Source organism: Mirounga leonina, unplaced genomic scaffold (genome assembly GCF_011800145.1).
Source record: "Mirounga leonina isolate KUSES-001 unplaced genomic scaffold, KU_Mleo_1.0 Mir_126, whole genome shotgun sequence".
Lineage (NCBI taxonomy): Eukaryota > Metazoa > Chordata > Mammalia > Carnivora > Phocidae > Mirounga > Mirounga leonina.
In genome coordinates this window covers 2,505,255-2,524,261 of record NW_023270314.1, presented here as the reverse complement: position 1 = coordinate 2,524,261, position 19,007 = coordinate 2,505,255, and the positions used below count along the sequence as shown (strand labels likewise).

General features: G+C 34.2%; 1 protein-coding gene and 1 long non-coding RNA gene across 2 annotated transcripts in view; one reads left to right on the top strand and one right to left on the bottom strand.

The window, feature by feature from the left end:
• The window catches only part of PTPRQ (protein tyrosine phosphatase receptor type Q), a 200,353-nt gene that overhangs the window by 46,446 nt on the left and 134,900 nt on the right, over nucleotides 1–19,007 (top strand). Inside the window, exons 18-20 of the mRNA XM_035002069.1 lie at nucleotides 12,387–12,547; nucleotides 13,254–13,399; nucleotides 18,191–18,359. Of these exons, the coding sequence (XP_034857960.1) occupies nucleotides 12,387–12,547; nucleotides 13,254–13,399; nucleotides 18,191–18,359 (476 nt within the window). The remainder of the gene's footprint in view (nucleotides 1–12,386; nucleotides 12,548–13,253; nucleotides 13,400–18,190; nucleotides 18,360–19,007) is intronic.
• The window catches only part of LOC118008528, a 150,915-nt gene that overhangs the window by 7,364 nt on the left and 124,544 nt on the right, over nucleotides 1–19,007 (bottom strand). The gene's annotated exons all lie outside the window — the stretch shown is intronic.

Sequence of the window (19,007 nt, the reverse complement as noted above, 5' to 3'; positions counted from 1 at the left end):
GTTAATAGGCTAGTTAATATGCTTTTTTAAAGAAACAAGTCTTTCCCATACTATGTAGAAGTCCAAGCATAGTCAAATAACATAATTTTTGTACCTAAAAAAGTGTATATCATGCATAATTATACTAAATCTCTGCTCTTAAAAGTCATTGATTAATCAACTTCTGTGCATACAAGCATATAATTTTAAACTCAGAGTTTTACACAAGTATTCTGTATGTCACTGTCTTGTTAAGTTCCTTTGAGCAGAATAGTTTTAACTAAAATTTAACTGAAAGATATTTCTTCACAAATCTGTTATTTAAGGTCAATTTTTTTACCATTCCAAATATTTGCCATTCTAAATATTTTATTTAGCAGTGTGTCTATATTTTTTTCTGATCACCTTTACCCTGATTACCTATTTATGTGTCAGTTTTGTAAAAGATTAAATCCTATAGCTCATATCACATCAGTTAACAACATGGTTTTACTGCTTCATGAAAACTCAATATAAAAATCCTCACTTTGATCTAATGTAAGTCCTCATAAAAAGATTCACCAGTTATATATTTCCTAGTGGGTTTTAAATATTTCAACTCAGAAAATACAATTTACACAATACTTTATAGAACATATGCATTTCTTACCTTTATATTCCTGACTTGAAGGTCCAACACTGAGAGGCTATGATGTTTTAAGGAAATCTACTCTTCTTTTTCCTAAATTAAGACTCTTCTTTCCCTAATCTCTCTTTAAACCCTTTGCATACCACTCTTTAGGACTGTACTTCCTATTTTTTTCATTACCTGACTCCTAGTCATTTTGCCTAGTCATGGAAAAATTGAGAGTGGCATGAGAAATATCAATAGGAAGAGAAGCAATGGGAAGAAGGTAACCATTCTCCTCTGTGGCCCAGTTCATTTGTTTATCCATTTTTCATTACTTCATTCAACAAAATTGATAAAGAGTCTGTATACCAGTGAACAAGACACACATATGACTCCTCCCCCAAGGAACTTATATTCTAAAGGGATAACTGGACTATATATCACATAAACAAACAAATGAAGGAAAGTCAGGGGAAAGAGGGATACTTTTGATGGGATGCTTAGGGAAATCCTTTTTGAAAAAGTTGTTCTGAGTTACAGTCTGGATGACAAGAATGAGCTTTTTATCATATGAAGATCTGCAAGGTGGAATTTTCCAAGAATAAAGAACATCACTGTATAGGCTCTGTGAAAAAACATATTTGTCATTTTGAAGACCAGAGATGTCAGTGTTGCTGGGAGTTAGAGAGACAGAGTAATACTGAGGGATAGGAGGCAGACATAGGTCAGGAGCCAAGCCACAAAAAGGATTTAGTTTTCATTTAACTGTAATAAGAGTTACTAGAGAATTTTAAGCACTTTGGGTACTTTATGGAGAAAGAATTGTAGAATTGTAGATGGCAAAACTGTTAGCAGGAATACTAGCTAGGAGCTTATTTTAGTAGTCTGGGCAATAGATGTTACTGGCAATGGAGGAGAGAAGTGGGTAGCTTTTTTCTACATCTAGGAAGGAGAGTTGACAGAACTTGGAGATACACTGGCTGTGGGGATAAAAAAAAAAAAGATGAATCAATGATGACTTTTAGATTTTTGAATCAAGAATGATGCCATTTTATTGAGTTAGGAAAAATGAAAGTGAAACAAGTTAATAAAAGTGAGAATCAAGATTTTATGACTGGGTTTTCTGGCCCATACTGTAGGGACAGTCTCATCCCTCTATACAGTGATCATGCTGTGTAAATTCAACTCCCCAGTGGTGCTTTCTCTCTCCTCTTTTGAGGTGTGTCTCTTTTCTGTCTCACTTCATAAGATGGATTCTAGGTGCAAGGGAAGCCCACTGAAAGTGGGGTCAGGGAATCTCAAGTCTGTAATATTATGGCTCATCTTACCTGGCTTTTTGGGAATCGTGCTGCTGCCCACCTGTAGTCATAGCTTCTAGTCACAGTTTCTAGTTCTGATTTTCCGTTCTATCCTTGATCCAACCTCAGGCTTATTCTAATGCCCTAGCTCTCTTAGCATGTCTGTCTTAACCTTCAGATAGCTAGATGCTTTCATCAATCTACAGTGGGCAGGATTGCAAAGGTAACTTCCACATCCTTCCCTAGCCCTGGATGATCTGCTAGAGGGGCGTTTAGATCTTGCTGAACATGGTGGCATACTGAAGACAGAGATTCTGTAAGAGGCTTATCATTTTTCTCTCCATCCTAAGAAGGAGCAAGCCCTTCTTACTACCGTTCAGAGGGGTATTTATAGAGACATTGAGTCAGAGAAGCTGCTCCTAGGATCAGCTGGAGAGTTTAAGATTGCAGAATTAGGGTGGTCACTATGTGGGGCATCATCCAAGAGAATCACCTCCCTCCTTTGTACTGGAGAGAGCCAGGGTCCCCCTTTTAAGACTGTTGAAGTATATCCCCAGCTGTAGGATGACTCTAACAAAATAATTGAACTGGATCACAGCAAATTCATCAAAACCAGCAAATAGCCAAAAAAAAAAAAAAAACCCAACAACAAAGCATCAACTAGTGAACAATCTTAAGACTCTTGTAGGGAAAGAAATCCTTGAGCCAGGGCTGCTATATAATCTGTCAAGAACAGGCTACTGGTATGTATTTTACTGTTGACTGCCTGCCTGAATCTAGAATGTTACTGAAAATTTTATATGTATATTTTACCGAGCGGGCAGTAACTCAGTCTCTCCATTCAGAAAGTTCCACTTCAATAAATAAGATACTCTGAAGTCAAAGTAGCCATGAGAATCATGCTAACTTCGCTGGTCTCATAATCTAGGGGCATGGTTCAACTGCAGAGGCCCCACAGCCTGTTTTGAGTAAGGTGTCCTTGTGAAAAATGAACTTGGAGTCCAGTTGTGGGAATGTGGCCACTTTGCCCTGACTCGTTCAGTTAAAGAGCCGTTCAATGACCTTCTAAGTGCCTGAGTGTGTGTGTAACTTATTGGGCAGCCAAGCCTGATAAAGCTGTTGGAATGAATATGTGAATTTTTCTTTTTAAGTGTTAAGATAAAGATTTTTTTTTAATTTTTTAATTTTTATTTTTTTATTCTTATGTTAATCCCCTACATTACGTCATTAGTTTTAGATGTAGTGTTCCATGATTCATTGTTTGTGCATAACACCCAGTGCTCCATGCAGAACGTGCCCTCCTCAATACTCACCACCAGGCTAACCCATCCTCCCACCCCCCAAGATAAAGATTTTTTAAAAGATGCATAAATTTATTAAAACTTTAAAGATATTTCACAACTTATTGAAATTAGAGAAATAATCTCTTAATATATTAACTCTAATAATTTAGACATCCCAGGAGTTAGATTTCAAACGATATAGAAAGAACTGCTTATAAAAGGTTTTAATATTACATGTTTTTGTTCCAAGTCTAGTTTTTTGTCTAGACTTGGAACACTTTTGGAGACATGGGGTTGAATTTTGGCATTGCTGTTCAATTATCTGTGTGGTTCTCTTAAAATATTGGATAAATGGTGGTATTGTTATTAAAAGTGTTCCTGTTTCAGGAGTTCACATTTCTTTCATACTTCTTAGTTTCCATTATTTTAGTTGTTCCAGTAATTACCAGATTCTTTTAAAAACAACATCTTTGGATGTTTGTTATTTTCAGTATGTCTACCAAATGCAGACTGCCAATTTTATTAATTATAATGGGTGACTTCTCTCTTTGTCATGAATATTTCTCTACAAAATGAGGTTTAATGTGCAGACATTTTATAACCACTCCTATGTGAGTCACATTTGATTTTTAGATGGTGTGCACAGAAATCTGCTTTAACTAATTGCACTTTTAAATGATGTTTCCTTTTAAACTTTGTTTTGTGTAATAGCTTTTATCATTTATCAAGATGATAAAAGTAGCATTTTTTCCCTCGGTTATATTGATAAATTATGCTTATATATGTCTAAACGATAAACAGTCTTTGCATTACAAGGGCAACCACCATTAAATAAATGAATTCCTATTAGAGCAGTTATTCTTTTAATACACTTTAGATTGAGGTGTAGTATTGTAGTAAACTGATACAAAGCTCATTTACTTACTTTATATAGATCTTCCTTGACTCACAATAGGGTTACATCCTGATAAACCCATCATAAGTTGAAAGTATCATTAAGTCAAAAATGTACTTAATATACCTAATCTGCAGAATACCACAGCTTAGCCTAGCCTATTTTAAATATGTTTAGAACACCTACGTTAGCCTACAGTTGGGCAAAATCCTCTAACACAGACCTACTTTACAATAAAATGTTGAATACATCATGTAATTTATTGAATACTTTACTGAAACAGAATGGTCATATGGGTACAGAATGGTTGTAAGTGTATTGGTTGTTGATCCTCATGATCGTGTGGCTGACTGGGAGTTGTGGCTTGCTCCCTCTCCCAGTATCATGAGAGAGGATCGTACTGCATATGGCTAGCCAGGGAAAAGGTCAAAATTTAAAATTCTAGGTACACTTCCTGCTGAATGTGTACTGCTCTTCACACCATCATGAAATGGAAAAATTCTAAGTGGAACCATTGTAAGAACCATCTGTAGTTGAATTCAACTTGGATTTGTTTAGCAATTTTGCTTCTATATTTTTAGTAAAATTTAACAGTAGTTTTCTTTTTTTGTTTATAAATCTTCTAGGTGAATGCCATATAAGGTATAGCTAAAAGACTGGAGTAAAAGTAATGTTGAAAATTCTAGCTTATGTACAAATCTTGGCTTTTAGATGTTTCTCATTTTCTTAGTAGTAATTTTGAGAACTAATTCTGAACTAGTCAGTCTGACAAATGTTTATTAAACTCTGTGGGGAGATAAAAAATATAGAGAGAATTTAAAAATGATTGTAGACTAATTGGAGATAAAGTATGTGTGTGAAATAATTCTAAAAATACTTGCTAAGTAGTATATTAGGAAGTCAGCTTTTTTAAGAATGTCATTGGTCAAATAATTTCTCCTGTAACATAAAAGTTTACCTTTTGAAATGGCCTTCTATTTGCTCAAAGTATGCTTAGGTCTCTTGCTTCCAGTTTTCTAAAATATGTTCACCCTATTAAAACTACCGTTTGAGCATACAATATAGATCAATAATCAGAAAGGGAAGGTTATAAAGATAGATTGATAAATCAGGAGAACATCTCATTGGAAACAGTACAGTAGTCTCCCCTTTTCTGCGGTTTTGCTTTCTGCAATATCACTTACCCACAGTCAACCGCAGCCCAGAAGTGGATGATCCTCCTGACAAATCATCAGAAGGTCAATAATACCTAATGCTGCATCACAATGCCTACATCATTCACCTCGCTTCATTTCATCACGTAGGCATTTCATCATGTTACATCTTCACAAGGAGAAGGGTGAGTACAGTACAATAAGATATTTTAAGAGAGGTCACATTCACATAATTTTATTATAATATATTGTTATAATTATTCTATCTCATTATTAGTTATTGTTGTTAATCTCTTACTGGGCCTAACTTATAAATTAAACTTCATCATAGGTATGTATATACAGAAAGAAACATAGATAGGGTTCAGAACTGTCTATGGTTTCAGGCAGAAATCCACTGGGGGTCTTGGAATGTATCCTCTATGGATTAAGGAGGACAATTTTATATGAAGGCTTGGAGGCATATGAATGAACTGTGCCAGGAAGTTGATAAGTAGCATTGTAGAAATGGAATATTGGGGTCAAATTGGGCTGGGAGAGATATGAACACAGGTAGAAGAAGTGGTTCAATACAAGGATGCCCTTGAGTTGTTTAACTTGAGGTTTCTAGAGGGATATTAAAAGCTCCATCTCAGTTCTATTTGTTAGTCATTTTTCTGAATGACCTGGGTGAATGTGAGTGCCAAGTCATAAACAGGCTACTTGTGGGCCACCTGTGCTTTGCTGGACCTGTGAACTGTTAATAAATTTTGAATAGAATTCTGTCAGCATTTAACAATGAATAGATCTCTAGTAAAACTTCAGGTTCCTTTGTTTCTTACAGAAATCAGGAAGTTCCCTGTGATAAAAATCAGCTGGAGTTGAATAGAAACTATCTTTAGATGGAGCAGTTGCTTGGCAATTTACCAGAGTTCCCACTACACCCTGTTTCAAATCCAGTCTTCTTAGTCATTTATTTTGCTTGGGTGGATCTTGAATTTTTACACCTTCAATTTAGGGGTCTTTAAATCACATTTGTGATATGTACACAGCTGGGAGAGATTGTGATTTCCTTGCATTACAGACTTGGGGGAAAAACCATCTTGGAGAGGTAGGCAAAAGGGCCCAAGAGGGATAGTGTAGTCATTAGTATTTTGGGAGAAATGTGTTAAGTTTCTTACCTATATAATTTATTTTTCATAAAAATATCTTAAAGAGAATATTATTCCTACTTTGTAGGTGTGGAACTGAGTTCTGAGATTAAGGAGTTACTTAAATTTACAGAGCTAGAAGATGACAGTAAGAATTCATACCTAGATCTTAGTCCTAAATCATGCATTTCTCAAATCACTAGCAATAAATGTTATAAATGGCATTTGTTCTAAATATTCAGCAGTATACTTACAGGATTAGGGAAGTCTTAGTTTGATAAAAGTATTTGTGATAAACACTTATGGGGTTATGATAAATTCAGTTTATTGCATCAACTCATATGGGCTATTTCTACCAAAAAAAATCACTCGTTTGTTATTGGTCTGCATTAATTGATATATTCATTGTGAGGGAATAAGTATACTGTTTCATGTGCAAACCATTTGGTTACTGGTCTCTGTCTGTACTATATAGACAAAGTAGAGCTTGTTCAGGGAGGAATGATGCAAATGGAAATACTCAGGATCAAGGCATGTGAGAAACTGCTGGGGGAGAATGGGAAGAGGTTTCAGTCAAGACTTGTAGTTTCAAGTTACTAGACCCAACTTAAACTGGCTTACACAAAAATGGGAATTTATTGACACATGGCTGAAAATCCGGGATATACTAATTGGATGTAGGAGCTCAAATAATTTCATTAGATGTGGTTAACAGTAGGAAGCTTGCGTGGATAACAGCAAGACAGCCTTATAGCTTAAGTATAATGGTACAGGAAGAAAGCAGGAGATGATGAAGTTAGAGAGGTGGGCAGCACAGATACATGGATTTTTGAGGCTTGAATAAGGGTATACATATATCTCTATTTGCCCATCTATTAGGAGAATATGAATTTCAATATTGTACAGGATTTAAAATTTTTATTTTAACCCTGTACCCAAAGATCACACTGCTAGAGAAAATACTCCAAGGACTTCCCACTCCTCTTGTAATAAAATTCAAACTTCTTATTCTGGCCTGAGGAATTGCATCCACTCTCAGGGAATGAAATCTTTTTCCTTCAGCTCAAGCACAACCCTCCTCCTGTCTTCTGGTCCTTAATTCCTTGTGTCTACTCTAAGATCATGGTTTATAAATGGCTCCCCAGCTTCAACCTCATTCTCTTTATGGCTTTTGCCTTTAATCTTATAAATGTGTCTTTTTTGCTAAAGGCAAACAAACAAGACAAAATCGAGCCAAATCAACCAGCCAACCAAATGATGACAATAAGAAAACAGCGACAACAAATAAATACCCTGCTTTCACTCAGACCTTCTCTGAAACTCTAGAAGAGCTTTAGGATCATAAACTGTGCAGCTATTTATGTCTTACTAGTTTGGAGTTGTTTAATACATAATTGTGAGTCTATTAGACCTACTCAGCTATGCAGGGTAGTTGTTCTAGAGTAAGGTGCAACATAGAAGAGCAGGTTCCTTATACTGGGAAAATTAGTGAAAATCACTGGTTCATAGAGGAAGAGAATATTTGACAGAGTCAAGTGGATGCTGAAATTATTGGGAGTGTTATTTAGTTAGTGAAATATTTAATCTAGAATATTTATATAACAGCAGATTATAGCTTTGAAAATAAATACATAGGAATGGACAAGGATGGATATGTCATTTGGTTAGATTACCCACATGGAACAAAATACCAAATGATGAAATTGAGAATTAAGACCATGACCTTTCAAAGGGTCTCAAACCATGTGTAGAAAACCATTCATGTTCATGCTTAGGGAAGTGGAATTTGTTTCAGTCTTCCCAGGTGGTTTTGGTACTCAAGATTCCTTCACTGGCAGTTGTTGCTTAACATGATCTTGATGTGATAAGAGATGAGCAAAGTAAGTTCTAAACCAGACCAAAGAAATTGCTCTTCTACTCTAGAATTTCCTTTATGCCTAGATGTCAAAATGTGCTCCGTTTTTTGAAAAAAAATCATAATGAGGAAATAACTTTATTTTAAAGACTCCATTAATCCCATCCCAAGACATTTTCTTGGTGTTACCAGTGAATATAGACAGAAAAACTGCATCCTATATTTATTCAGAATAGTTCCAAGGTCATTCAAATTCTTTTGATGTCTCAAATTCAAGAAAGCTTTTAAAATGTTCTAGTAAGTTTCTAGAATTAAATCAGTAAAACAAAGGCACTGAGGACTCCCCTCAAGTTTTTTTTCAGTTTGAAAATTTACACTGAGTAGGAGGTTTGCCTGCTGTTGAAAGTTATCTATTTTAGAGATTAAGTATTGTTGGCATTTATATTCCTTCCATTTCTACACAGTTTATACTTTTGGATATGTAAGACTTAGACCTGTTTTGTCAGGGAGGCCTCTATTCTTTCTCTCCCCACCACAGTCAGCTCCCTATTCTACTCGCAAACCTTACAAACTAACTTTCTAGTCAACAATTTCCTACATCTTTGGGAGCTATGCTTTAGTCTCCTTTTCTAGATGTTACCAATAGTCAAATTTTACAGATTTATTATTTTTTTATGATTTAATTTTTTTGCTCTTCTCCTTTTCTTTGCTGTTAGCCACTGGTGGGGCGGGATGGGGAGAGGTGTTGTCCTTGTCCTTAAAGGGATCCCATTCTTACTAATTAATTGTTTTATAATTATTTACTATTTTGTCTATTTTGAAGACAGGGGCTAAATCTTACTCATATTTATTTCTAACATAGTTCCTGAATAAAGTAGATGTTCAATAAATTTTGTCAAATGTTGATTGTATACATATCATTTCTAAATTCAGAGGGGCTGGGGAGGTATCTATCCTTTGTTTGGAGCACTAATTGAAAGAACAATGCCTTTCTAACTCTAATATATATTGTTTTCCATTTAAAACATTACAGTAGAATATAGAAAAGGAAATGTGTATGTTATGCAAAAAAGAAAAAGGACCACAAATGACCAATATACATATGAAAAGATATTCTGTCTCACAAATGGTTAGGGATGTACAGATTAAATAGATTTTTGTTTGGTCAAACTTGCAGTAATTAAGAAGATTAATATCCAGACTGGTAATAAGAGTTTTCCAAAAGATGTGCTCTCACACATTGTTGTTGTGGCTCTAAATTATAATCACTCATAGTTTGGAAAGGAAACAATTTTGGAACAGTAATAATTAGAATTTTTAAAAAATCAAACCATTTGATTCAATGATTACACTACTGGGAATTTAACCTATAGAAATCCAGGTGCCATTATGAAAAGGCATTTGTGTAAGAATGATTACTGCATCATGGTTAGTAACTAAGAGAGAGAGAGAGAGAGAGAAAGCAACCTAAATGTTAATTTTATAGAAGAATGGCTGAATAACTATGATATATCCAAATTAGGGAAAATAATGGTAAGAATCATTGTTATTATCACATAGATAGATCATATAAGCAAAAAACAAGATATAGAAGAACATATACTTTTATAAATGGAAATAAAACACTCTAATGGAACACCTAATATTCCTATTATAATATTTTTAAACTAATAAGAACAAAACAGAGATCTTTAAACTAAGCCAGTTAAAACCAAAAGATTATGGCCATGTCAAACCAGGGTTTCTTATGCACGGGAGGGAGTGTGACCCATCTGAACTGCAGGGCTGCTCACTGAGACTCCTCCTTGGAGTGCAGAGAGCTCAGGCGTCAGCCCAGAGGTTCATGGGTCTTTTCTCCAATCTGGCAATTGCATAAGAGCAAGGTGGATGGAGTCAGATCCTCAGAGACTGCAGCACTTCTCTCTCATTTTTACTTCCAAGTTCTCAGTTATAGAGCAAACTGTCTCTTGATCTATGTTCTGAATTTAGATCAGAAATTGAAATTTCAGTTGAAGTTTACTGATGCTCAGATATTTTTTTTTACCTTAGTCATTAAAATATCAGCAACAATCCTAAACTCCAAAAGAAAAACAAAAAAACCTGAAACAGCAAGACATATCAGTATCTGAAAAATTTTGTTAGTACTATTTTGTCTCAGGGTAAACCAGTATAGATGTAGAAACTATATCTGTATATGCTGAGGTGGATTATTGGTTTTGTTATTCAGACAATTTATAAAGACTATCTTCTTCTTACCAAAATATCTGGATATGTGAGACAGAATTTACTTTTGACCTGCCTTTTCCAGGTGATTGCCTCCATTCTACATTATTTATGGAACATAATCAGGGTTTTTCTTCCTGTAGGCATAGTCATCTGCACTACTTTGTTGTGAAGGTCAGGGCAAGAAGGTAGTGAGGCAAGACAGCAGATAGCATTAAAAAATATGCTTGAAAAGGAATTTTAAAAATAGATAAAATGCAATTAGATTACTTTAGCTAATTTCATAGCTTTGGAGATCTGAATTGGATTAACCATACTGCAGTGTTCTAATGACCTGTGACCAATGACAGGAGTATGCAATTGGGTAAAGTTTCTATGACAAGGCATCTTTCTCTGAGACTAACAGCCACAGCATTAAGTTCTAAAAGCCCCCTCCTGGGTCTCAGTGAAGTCCCTACTGCTTCTGAGAGACACTGTCTGATGGAACTGTTTCAAATTGCTGAATAGCCTTGCTAATCCTGCCTGTCTCCAATCCCATACTCTGAATCCATATTTTTCTCACTATGGTAAGCTTTCCAACTACTTTTCAGATAACCGTACTTAATATTTGGAGTGGATTGACACTTTTGTAATAGTAAAACCATGCCTGAAATGTCTGTCTTTGTGGATACTCTTACTTATTTCAATGGCAAAGAGAGAGTGTTTTATATTCAGAGAAAATAATATCCATTTACTTCTTGGGTGCTTTGTGATACAGAGGAAAAATGAGATTACATGAGAGATACTTTTTCTGTGATTTGATCATATTCCCTTACATTCTTTCATAATTAATTTTATTGCTCTTAAAAATCTAAACTTCTTTTTTTTGAAAGATTTGTTTATTTGAGAGAGAGGTGGGGGAGGGACAGAGGGAGAGAGAGAATCTCAAGCAGACTCCCCACTGAGCACAGAGCCTGACGCAGGGCTGGATCCCAGGCCCCCGAAAGGATGACCTGAGTCGAAATCAAGAGTCAGACGCTTAACTGACTGAGCCACCCAGGTGCCCCTAAATTTCTTTTTAAATGCAGTTTTCAGTACCCCTATATACATGTTCATTTTTTAATTTAGATTCTAATCTATACTTAATTCAAAACTATAGAAACTCTATGAGCATGACTGAAATAAAATAATTGTAGTCTTATATTACTTAGCAACATTTTGTTCTTTAGATTTTCTTTTTCCCCTTGTGATTTCAGTACTTACTTGGAGAGTTTTTAATCAATATTTATTTGTGTTTTCTTTTCTGGAGTGACATTTTAAGTACTTCTAAGATTTAATTGGATGAAAGACATGAGCTCTACCTTTTTCTTTTTTGTATATTATACGTACACTATTTTCAGTTTGTTTCCAGTTAATACATAATTTATTATAAATTAATAATTAAAGGGTAATTAATATAATTAATAAACAAAAGATAACCCATAGGCTCACTATTTTAGGTGATACTATTCAAATATTTACTATTTTTTGAATTGGTCTAAGGTAAATATTACTTTTGTACAATATATGAAAAGTGAATTTGTTTGACAAAGAGTATAAATAAGATGTTGCCAGCACTTAAAAAGAAAAATATTTGAACAAACTAAAACATGGGTATGAAAAGGAGTAGTATAATTATTTGGACTACACAGTATTCCTAGAGCTCTATTGAAATCAGTCCAGGTAAATTCTAATAAGAACATCTTATTAACACTTGATTGAGTTACTAAATATACTTGAAAACAAAAGAAATTTATTTATTGAATTATTTTGAATTTCACCCTTTTCAGCATTTCAGAATAAGTGGCTTCTTTATCCTGTTAGTCTGGATTAAGATATTTCTGTGCATTAATGTTGCTTATTTTTAATGTGCTTGTGCTCAAAATGTATATGTAATGTTTAATAGTCAATTATACAGATAATTTCTTTTTTTTCTCCCAGGGATAGATCATCATTAAAAGCTATTAATGTAACTGAAACATCATTAGAATTCTCAGATTTGGACTATGATGTTGAATATAATGCTTATGTAACAGCTAGCACCAGGTTTGGTGATGGGAAAATGAGAAGCAGTATCATTAACTTTCGAACACCCGAGGGAGGTGAGTTCTTTGGGATGTAGGCCAAGTAAAAGAAGATCCTACTCAGAAAAAATAAGCATTAAATATCGAAATGTATTATTAAGCTTAATATCTGTCATCATTTTGGAGGCAAATTGCTTTTTGGTCATTTCCTAGCTGTGTGATGTTGGGAAAGCTAATCTCTCCGTGCTTCAGTTTCCTATCTGTATTAATGGAAACGATATATACCTAATTTACAGGGTCCTTATGAGGATTAGATGAGTTTATATTTGTAAATGCACTCAGTACAGAACTTGACAGTTAGTAAGCATTTTATGTATTTGTTAAATGAAACAAAGTAAAATGCATGAAGTTAGTTCTCTACCTTTGCTCTCTATTATCAGATTTCAAGATTCTAAGTTAAATTAGAATTTCACATTATGTGTTTTATGTTGGAGACTTGTTATAATGTTGTTTTTTTTTTTCAAATACAGGGCAGTAGGCATGTTTTGGGGCTGGGATTGTGTTTTACCAGTAAGAAATCTAACAGTCCTCTGCTTGGATGTTGCTATGATATAGTGTGAGAGGGATGGCCCAATGAGTCTATGGATTTCATTTCTGACTTCTAATTTTTTTTTTTTTAAATGATGGTCATCACTTATCAAAGACGGGTAAAATTTAGAACATTTCAGACATTATTTGGAGCCACAAGTACAGTTTTCTGTCCAATTGTTGTTTTTTTTTATAGCACCAAGTGATCCTCCCAAAGATGTTCATTATGCAAATCTCAGTTCTTCATCAATAATGCTCTTTTGGATGCCTCCTTCGAAACCTAATGGGATTATACAATATTATTCTGTTTATTACAAAAATACTTCAGGTACTTTTGTGCAGGTAAGACCTGAGTTTTCTTCTAGTTCTTTATTTATATCCTTCAGTTTCATTGATGATGATATAGACTTGGCCTGGTGGAAAAATCATTTATCTTATACTGATAATTATGCACAGACATTTTATAAAACGCCCATTGACGTTGAAAAACGTGATGAGAAATGTCAGATACATTTTAATCTAGCTATGCATGCTCCCACATTTCAAATGTATTGCTAACAATGAAACTGCCACCTATTTAAAATTCTATGTATAAATATGGCCCTTAATTCTACTTCTCCAAGAAGTGTTCTCTGAGGAGTTAATGGTTTAATTTACCCTCGGTTATTTCTTAGCTAAATTTTTTCCCTTTTGTTTGTATACAATATAAATAGTTTTCAAGTTTGGATGTGTTTGCGTATTTTTTTTTTTTTTTAAATTTTCAACTACTAGCAGGAGGGGTTGTTATTATTATTTAGTATTAGATGTAATAAAACCACTAGTAATGTGGTTATTTAACTTGAAGTATGCAGGGTTTTAGGATCACACAGTTTTCTGATGTGAATGATGGTTATGAAAGTAGCTAAAATGCATTTCATGTAGAGAAGTATTTTCAGTTTACTCAATAGAGATCCTCTATTTTATCCAAACTAAATATTTTATAGAACTCTAATATATAAAAAAGGTAAAAATTAGGAACGGTTATGATTGAATCAGGAATGGAGGGAGTTGGAATATAATTTGGAAAAAAACTAACTTCAAAGAAATGTTGCAATTTACAATCTCAGGAAATAAAGCATGCTTTATTGTACTCTTTGCTTTAGTGTGTCTACGATGCAATTTAGGCCGGTCAGTGGGGTCAGAGCAGGACGTTACCAGCCGTCTCAGGACTAACCTAGTAACCAGTGGGGTCAGAGCAGGACGTTACCAGCCATCTCAGGACTAACCTAGTAACCAGTGGGGTCAGAGCAGGACGTTACCAGCCGTCTCAGGACTAACCTAGTAACCAGTGGGGTCAGAGCAGGACGTTACCAGCTGTCTCAGGACTAACATAGCAACCTAGCAGTGAATAAGACAAAGTCAAGGTTGGTTTTGTTTTTATATTCTGCTCAAGGCCCTCTAAAGGTAGGGGTTGAATAAGTGTGACTACTTAAAACTTCATGCCAAAAGGAAAACTACTTTATACAAGACATGAAGATATAGATATAACTATATATATATAAATATATATAGTTATAGGTGTAGACTTTTTAAACAAATACCTTAAGAACAGCAGAAGAAAGGAGGATCCTTTTTCCCTGCTTCTATGTACATTAAGCAATTTCTATTATTCCTTCTTGTTCTACGCTATTTGGAGAAAAGAAATGGGATTAGTGTGCAATTTATTATTATTTTTAACACAATGTTGTTTACAAATTTAACAATGTGTCATTATGTCACAGAGGCCGTTCAAAATGCAGATTTTTCTTCTTTCATGCATTTAACAAAAATATTGCAAAGTGACGTCAGTAGTTCTAAATCTTAGTAAAGGTTTTGCCTCTGCACAATTTACTTTATGACCGGTATGCAAAATTCTGTTTTGGTTCTCTTTGTCCACATCTAAATAATGAAGTGTAAACATCTAACTATAGTTTCAACATGATCTTATGAGCCTATTTACTCAAACCTGGGTATATGATACCATCCCATCTATAATTCATCTATCTTAGAAAATGTAATCTTTTATTAAATAATCTTAAGAATGCTTTTAAGTGTGACAGCTGCAAGAGGGCACAGGCTAATGATGTGAAAACATTTCTCATGTTGCTTGAAGTTCATCCGTGCTTTAATTTGTTCCTTCAGTTAGCATTAAATACAGCATCTTCACTTCCTAATTTTCTATTTGGGGTTGGCAGAATAGAAGAAATCCTCGAAATGAAAATTATACAGCCAAATAAGTGTATCGCTTTTTTCTTCCTCCTTCTCTTTCCCACAGAACTTTGTAGAATACTTCATGCACAGTACATCATATTCTGCTTTTCATTCCTGGTATCTGCTTACTTGTCTTAGCTCCTATGCCATAGCAAATAACTTGAAGAAAAGAGTCATGTGACACGTATCTTTCCATCCCCCAAAGTCCTCTGGTACTGTATCATACATAGGTTTAATGCTCAATAAATATTTTTAGTTGAAAGAACATAAAATTATTGTAATAGACCAACATTATTTTTGGTACTTAGTCATAATGATGGAGCATTTGAGTTTGTGGTGAAGTGATTTTTCCTTCTTACCTTGGGGAATTTAATCTCTCTGCTACCATTTGTTTTTCCTTTGCTTGCTGCACATTGTGTTTAGTAGAGTGTATTAACTCTTCCACATTTTCACTTTTACCCACTTATGTCATATCTCCTCCTGTGCCTGACATAGTGTCTTGTTATACTAACAAAATGCTAATTGAATTTGGAAGCTTTCACTATATAACTTCTGGCTGCTTTTATATATACAAAGTAGCAAGTCTTAATTCGATAATTTGAGCTGAAAGTTTTTCCCAAAACAAATAAAATGACTGAAATGATCATCTAGATAATTGATCTGATTCCAAATTTATTACATGTCTAGGCATGCTAAGTCACATATTCATCAGGAATGACTTCTGGATGCTTCAGAATAATTCATTTCTGAATAATCAATAGGTAATTTATTATTGGTAATCAATAGGTAATTTATGACAGGTAATCAGAATAAATTCTATAACAAAGAAAAATTAAAATTTATACCAAAAAGCTATGTTAATATATTTTTCATTACATACTGTGACTTATTTATTTTATAACTGGAAGTCTGTACATTTTGATCACCTTCACCCATTTTGCCCACCCCCCCCACCCTGCAACTCTGGCAACCACCAATCTGTTCTCTGTATCTGTGAGTTCAGGGTTTTGGTTTTTTGTTTGTTTTAGATTCCACATATGAATGGGATCATATGGTATTTGTCTTTCTCTGTTGGACATATTTCATGCAGCATTATGCCTTCAAGGTTCATGTTTGCTGTCACAAATGGCAAGATTTCCTTCTCTTTAAATGGCTGACTAATTAATTACATTAATATTTTTAAGAGATGCTTCATGTAAGCCAGTTATTCCATGTGTCAAATAGGTATGTTAAAAGATTTTGAAGTTTACAGATCATATTTTGTGTGAAATTGTTATATTGTTTTAACTTATCTGTTCCTAAATAAGCAACCACAAAATTGAGGTAGATCTTTTATTACACTCATTCTTCCCTCCCTCTCCACCAAATACTGGCAAAAGAACCACAAAACTTTGCTGAATTTAATTTTTTGATACATTATAGAACCATCCTAACTATAAACTTTAGTCAAATTGACTACCCTAAGTTTTTCATTTAGATTTATTTATTTATTTGAGAGAGAGAGTGTGTGTATGTGAGAGTTGGGGGGAGGGGCACTGAGAGGGAAAGAGAGAGAGAATCTCAAGCAGACTCCCCACTGAGCATAGAGCCCAACATGGGGATCATTCCAGGACAATGAGGTCATGACCCCAGCCAAAATCAGGAGTCGGATGCTTGGGGTTCCTGGGTGGCTCAGTCAGTTAAGCGTCTGCCTTCAGCTCAGGTCATGATCCCAGGGTCCTGGAATTGAGCCCCACCTCAGGCTCCCTGCTAGGTGGGGAGTCTGCCTCTCCCTCTCCCTCTGCCTCTCTCTCTTTCCTCCCTCTGAACCAAATAAATAAATAAAATAAAAAAAAAGAGTTGGATGTTTAACTGACTGAGCCACCTGAGCGCCCCAGATTACCCTATGTTTTTCATTTAAATGAACTAATTATCATTTATTGTGCTTTTAATTGTGTACCAGATATGATATTGTTTTATGTGCTTCCATATCATCTAATCCTTAAATCTCTCTGTGAAGGAGAAATAATTATTCCTATTTTATAGATGAGGAAGGGAAAGCTTTGAGTTGAGATGATTTATTGAGGGTTACTCTGCTAGAATTGAATTTAGATCTATAGGAAGCTCAAAGCTTTGTATGGATTGGAATGATTGAGCTTTCTTGGTGTAGATGCACATTATTATTAAGACTTATTCATACTAATTGCCTACATAATTTTTAAGTCTATTTTCCTTTATTTTATAATTGGTTTTAACTATGTGTTTTGTGTTTAAAATATGGTCAGAAAGGAAATGATTGTATAAATAAATTCCCTAATCATCAAAAAATGCCTTAGGACAAATATAACTAGGAGTCAGGCAAAAGAATTTTAAAATTGCTCTTACTCTGCATATAAGAAAGAAAATGCATCTAATGGACTTCCTATTTCTCCCCATGATTATAGAAAAAAAAAAAGCCTCATTAAGGATGAATAACAACCATTTGAGTTGAGAGAAAGAGGTGAATACTTTCATAATTTCTTCATCATTAGCAGGAAAAAAATAAAAGCCTTTATAATAATCCTAAACTTGTTCAAAAATATATGTCAGTGTTTTGAAAAATACTTGAATGTCTTATAAGGAAAACTGACACTGTAGAGTTGTAGCATTTTCAATTGGCTGCTGAACATTCTCCTTAAGCTGGAAGTTTCTACTCTTTGCTATTCTTTATGTTGGTTTTATGATAAAAACTACTACCATCCATTCCTCTTTTAGTACAACATATTTCCAGTTTAATTATTGCACTAAAATTTTCTATGTTGATTTTTCTCAAATTGACATATTTACGTAATGAGACAACCAATTCATGGATAATAATTATTTTGAGATGTGCATGTGTACTAAAACTATATTCTGAACAATTAAAACAATATGTTTATTTTTCAGAATTTTACACTCCGTGAAGTAACCAATGACTTTGACAATATGACCGTATCTGCAATAATAGAGAAACTGGCAATATTCAGCTACTATACATTTTGGGTAACAGCAAGTACTTCAGTTGGAAATGGGAATAAAAGCAGTGACATAGTTGAAGTATACACAGATCAAGACAGTATGTAAACAAAAATCATTTATTAATCTTTAATAGGATTAATTTAAAACTTTATTTCAGAACCTTTTTTCTATTTGTATATATTGCTAGTGAAATCTAATTTATTTAGGCACATTTAACTAGTTATAGAAGTTTGAAAATGTATTTAATGTTGCTATAAAACTGCTACAATAATAACAGCCTTTTCTATTCATGAAAACTGCTACCATTCATGAAAACTGTCACTTTTATTTCTTCAAAGGATGTCACAGCCATCCAGTTATAAGCATGAAAAATACTGTTGTATACATGGATGGATTTTCCAATACTTAATATACTTGTTCCTCTGCTTTAAGAACTACTCTTTTTTTTTTTTTGTAATCTAGCAACTTCCATTTCAGCCTTTGAGTCCAAATAGGACTCTATACAGCATCTTTGTTCTTATTGTGATTTTGAATCAGATACCTGGAATATCTTTACTTTTTTAACCCCAGAAGTTTCTTGTATACAGCGTCAGCAGTATCCTGTTTGTGCTGAGGATTCAGAAAACTCTAATGATTGAAGTGCTTGGTGTTTTTTAGGTTTCAGCTTCAAGAATACAATGATACATAAATCATTGCCTATTTCTTCTTGTTTCTGGTGTCGTTTTATTTCTTAAAGACTAGTCTC